Source organism: Pinus tabuliformis, chromosome 5_1 (genome assembly GCF_031772625.1).
Source record: "Pinus tabuliformis cultivar Carrire ecotype Pingquan chromosome 5_1, CPIR1, whole genome shotgun sequence".
NCBI classification, from domain to species: Eukaryota; Viridiplantae; Streptophyta; class Pinopsida; order Pinales; family Pinaceae; genus Pinus; species Pinus tabuliformis.
The window spans coordinates 702,351,601-702,356,928 of NC_142305.1; the positions used below are offsets into that span (position 1 = coordinate 702,351,601).

General features: G+C 38.5%; 1 protein-coding gene across 1 annotated transcript; it reads left to right on the plus strand.

Moving 5' to 3' along the window:
* The first annotated feature begins 541 nt into the window (after window positions 1-541).
* Window positions 542-4,959, plus strand: LOC149166871 (uncharacterized). Its single transcript, XM_089431420.1, has 2 exons — window positions 542-701; window positions 2,238-4,959. The coding sequence occupies exon 2, from the start codon at window positions 2,925-2,927 to the stop codon at window positions 4,743-4,745; it is 1,821 nt and encodes a 606-aa protein (XP_089287546.1). The 5' UTR covers window positions 542-701; window positions 2,238-2,924; the 3' UTR covers window positions 4,746-4,959.
* The last annotated feature ends 369 nt before the right edge of the window (window positions 4,960-5,328 follow it).

Here is a 5,328-nt window from a genome sequence, read left to right on the forward strand (position 1 = left end):
TAATAAGTAATGTGACAATGAATTCAGTCAAATTCAATCCTTCAAATTAGACCTACCAGAAACAGAATTGCACGCGGCTGGGAAGGCTCGATTTAATCTAGAATAGCGTCGCCCTACTTTCATTTTGATATTAGTAGAAGTACCGAATAAAGCTATACGTAATACAAATGTCTCATCCGACTGCCGCGCATGTGTGAGCAGCTCAGCGATAATGTGCATGAACATCTTGTTTAAACCAACAAAACCAAAAAGCAAACATCTCTCTTGGTACTATGGTCTTTCTCCATCCACCAGATTCTAAAGAGGGGCATTATAGAATAGGGTTAGGTACTTACAACGGCGGATGAAAGTGGAAAAAGTGGAAAGTATCTGTCATCGAGTTCAAAGTGGAGAACGCGGTCAGCTGACATCCATCTGGACCGAATATTTTCGTCCCCTACTCCAACCTTATCGGATAGGTAGGCCGACTTACTGTCGCCCACTATATATCTGTGTTATGAATCCTGGCCTGAACCCTAAAGTAGATGTGATCTGCCTGAGCAATACTGATGTCCTGAAGATAGAATTAGATAGGATTGCCCGGCAAAATGTTTTAATTTTGACAATCCCCACCTGCAGCCTGCTATACTTGCTTTGCGGAGTAGATTCGTGGTACATTCTTTCGAAGAACGTTAGGGCTGTTTTGCGTTTTGAAAAATGAGGTAATTTGCTTAGACTAAAAGCTTTCCCTGCTTAATTCTTTGTTCTTTACTGTTTGTTCTAGTACAGGTATGATCATATTGAATTCTGCAAAAACAAAGTCCCATAATTAGGTACGGACGAATTACAAGATCATGTAAAACTACTTCTTGTGTTTTTTATTCAGGTTAATGCCGACAGTTAATCGTTGTTTCAGTCGTCGTTCTTTCTTAAATCTCAACTAAAAACGATGTAACTTTGTCTATTTAACACAAAGACAGTTACCGGACGAGTTGAACCAGTTTACGAGACTGCTCATTGGGAAATAAACTGTAAATAAACTGTAGAAAAGCTTAAAGATGACCCTCTATAATGACCCAATATCTTTGCAGCCGAAATGACTTCCACAGATTGGTTTGATCTTGATTCGTACGGATTTCGAATTATAAGGATGTCTAATTCGGGATGTAGACTGTACATAGTAGAAAACCTCGTATCGTTATCATGTTTAGTGTAACACCTTCGCCTTGCATTTAAATTTTTATAAACGAAATTGTAGCCTGATCATTCTGTCATTCTCGGATTTTTTTCATGTTTTTATGTGCTTCATGTATCATAGATTTATATGGATATATACTTTTTTGCAAAAAATATTAATTTCATTCGTATGGATGGAAAATTACATTATGTGAACACAGTTAAGCATTTATTGATCTCTTCAAGAGATATACTATTCCATGAGGCAGAATTATCCTGACACAAACAAGCCAACAAGCCATCCAAGAGGTGAAAATTATTTTTGAACATCCAGTGATGAATCTAAATAGTCTCTCAACATCAATTTAGGATTCTAAATATTTTTCCTTTCTTTTCTCTAAATACAAGTAGCAATTTAGAATTCTAAATATTTTTCCTTTCTTTTCTCTAAATAATACAACCAACAACCAAGCTGGGGAACCTGGGTAGACCTAGGAAATAGCCTAATTTGCTGCAGTAATGACATATATAATGGGAAAATATGAAAACAAGTCCAATCACCAATTCCTACATTTGAAAAGATATTTACTTCTGAAATTTTGATATTTAGAATAGATTTGCAACCCTGTAAACATGTTGGGAGGAGAAAAAGCTATGATATATGTTAATTGCTAATATTCGTTTGATCCCTCTCTATAATCACCAATTCCTACCTTTGAAAAGATATTTACTTCTGAAATTTTGATATTTAGAATAGATTTGCAACCCTGTAAACATGTTGGGAGGAGAAAAAACTATGATATATGTTAATTTCTAATATTTGTTTGATCCCTCTCTATAATCTGGTCCATACCTATATTGAACCAGAGCAGACAAGTATTAGTTTAATCCCTTTAGATACTTTGATCCAGAACAACATAGCCTGTTTACGAAAACGTCGGAGTTTATTGAGGTCTTCGATTGGTTTTACACAAGTACATGGAACGCGACCTCTGGTACTGTTTGAATAGGTGAATGTTTGTGATATGAATGGCACCATTATATCTATTCCTTATGTTAATATTGGTTCGGTTTGTTGGCAGGTTTCATAATGGGGATAGACTTAATTAGTCCCGTTATCGTTCATCGCCATCGGAACATAATCCCATTTCTGGTCGGAGCGGCATTTCAGCTCAGACATGTTGATATGGCAAGTAGAATCCATAAAGGAATCTGCTGACAGTCGTGTTAAACGCAGAAGCAGTGGCAAATGTTTTCAAGCTTGTTTATCTGCAGAGGCCAACAACCAGATTAAGCTATCAGCTAGATCCCAGATCAACCAGCAATAGCCATGGTAAATGTTAAAAGTGTGTTTATTGGCAGAGGTCAAGAACAGGGTTGTACGAAAATGATATTTTTCCTTTTCACGAATTTGATATGAATCGTGCACAGTTTTGAGTAATGGTGTGATTTTAAGTAGGTCAGAGATGATCGAAAAGTGAATCAGAATTTCAGGTCTACTGAAACTCAGACTTCTCCTAAAAAGTTCAAGTTTGCTACATGATCCACGGCTCCGTCAGAGACCCTTGGTTCTCAAGAATATCAAACGCATCGGTACATTAATGATATTAGATCTAATTGGTTGAGAATCGAATGGTTTGAGAGGATAAATGCTATGATTGAGGGGTACTTATGTAATGAAACGGATCTGAACCTGCAACCAGTAGGCTACAACTCAAGAAAGGCGTTGGCACATAAGGTTCCAGGCATTCTTTCCAATTATCATAATTATGCTTCTGCCCCAATTGTATTCTGGGGATCAAAGCAATAATTCCTTGGAAGGATCACCTAGATTTGTCGAAAAGCATGACTGCCCTCAAATTAAATATCCTTCTAGCATTGGACAAACATGCGTAGAGGGGAGATCTAGTTTTTATTACTCCGTTCCTTCGAGCTACTGTGTGTATGAATCACAGTGTTCTCCTATAGATGACAATATAATATTCGAGGAACAATCTGGTCCGAGTGCATATGCTTCGCCAATAAACGCTGTGAGCGTTCTCCCTAATTCATGCTCGACTCATCATGAAAGCGGGTCTGGAAAAAGTGAAAATAACAGCCCAGAAATAAATCCTGAAGCGTACCGTAGAAAGCAAAACGATCCATCAGCTCTCACCCTAGACGGAGGAGGTAATTCCTTTTCAGATGTCCAGGATTTTATGGATGAAGAGTCTTACAATTTGACCACAGTGAATAAAAAGGGTAAGAGAAAACCTAAAATAGCAAAGAATGGTGGACATATCCTTGCTGGGAGGATAGAGCATATCGATTTTCAAGTTAAAAGGACAACAAGAGACTTCAAGGGATCTCGGATTTCTGGACCCTCAGGAAGGATAGATCGGCACAGTAAGGTACTTACTTCGAAAGGTCCTAGGGACCGAAGAATAAGATTATCTGTGGGAGCAGCTATCAACTTATATGGGCTCCAAGATAGACTCGGCCTCGACCAACCGAGTAAAGTTGTTGAATGGCTTATTGAAAAATCCCAGGCTGCAATTCGGGAGTTGCCTCAAGTCCCTTCTATCTTTTGTTCGGACATATCGCCATATGTAGATTACAACAGTGCCGCTGTGTGTGTATCATGTCATCAAACAGAAGACCTGCACACCTTGTCGCCGGACAATGCATGCACTACCAGCGGGGATTGTCTAGAGGCAAGTACCTACCCAGGGCAAATGTGCTCCCTAGCAACGACCACCGAAAGCAACAGCAGAGGCTCCATTATTAGGGAAGAAAAGAGAGAACAGAGACCAATGGCAGTCAGCTTAATTTCCAGCCGTTTATTAAGAGCAGCAGCCAACGGTGTAAACCGAAAGGAGTTTAGAGCAAAGGCAAGAGAAAGGGCCCGTCAGAGAACGCAACAGAAGGAGAAACTCTGCAACAAAAATACTGCAATGTATGGTTTATTGCAACCGTCATCTTTGCCTACCCAATCCCCTGCATTTTCTTTGCTTGACAACAGCACCTTAACTTCCTCGCTCAATATGATTCATGAAACCATGAACACCAATAGGAACACAGAAGATTTTCTACAAAGTTTAATGTTTCCCAAAGCTTCAATATTGTGTAGTCGCTCAAACCTATGCATAAGTTGTCCACCACCAAAAGTTCAATCGTCTCTCACGAGTCATGTCCTCTACCCTTCAACACAAAAAGAAGGCATCGGTATTCAATCAACACAAGCATTGTGCGGCCTAGAACCAGAGGTTTTTCGTGTAACTTCTGACCCTTTTCTTCCTGCTGCAGCTACAAGTAATAAATCTAGTTCACACTGCAAGTCTTGTAGTTACCCTTCTCGCGTTGCCCACCTGGATTCATCAAACCTATGGGAATCTTGTATTGAAGATTCTATAGCAATGCCAGGTGCCTACAATTGTGGATTAGAGATATCATATGAAAAAAGGCAGCCAGTGTGGAACAATGAAATCTTTGAGGAACCTCATGTCAATGAAGAAATTCCAAGTATCAAGTCATCAAATGAATGCGTGCCTTCCACAGTAAGAATGAGTAATCCGCCAGCATACATTGGAATTTTCGATCTCCTGCAATAAATCCGCTTTCCCAAGTACATTCGTTTGCCCGTCATTTGCCAATAGCTAATGATTATATCGTTAACGTCTGCATATGTCTAATTTCGAGAGTTCCATAATCAAATTGTATCCATTAGTAAATAGTATCATATTTTAAGAGTGTCCTGCATACAATCTTTGTGATTCTCTTTTTCTTTTTTAATATGTTAAACTTTACGTTTTCATTACAGTTTGTGGACAATAAATTAGAACTCTGCTCGTTTCATATCGACATAGGCAGGAATCTGTGGAGTGTGATAGTATGTCAAAAGTTTCTTGTGTTTTGTTTACTATTGTGTAAGGATTATTTATTATTCAAACGATATACACCTTGACATATGTTAGATAGGAATCTGAATTTTGTTTTGGACATTTCGTACTCATGAAAAAAGGATATTCGTTCTTCTCTAACATAAGATTTAGTTGTCTTAGCATACCGTATATATATCGAAGCAAACGCATGTACCACAATGAAGAGAGCACAGCGAAGGATTATTGTTCTTTCTAGAAATCCTAAAACAAAAAATAGTAAGTTTAGACTCTTCCTGTGCACTAGAACTAAAAC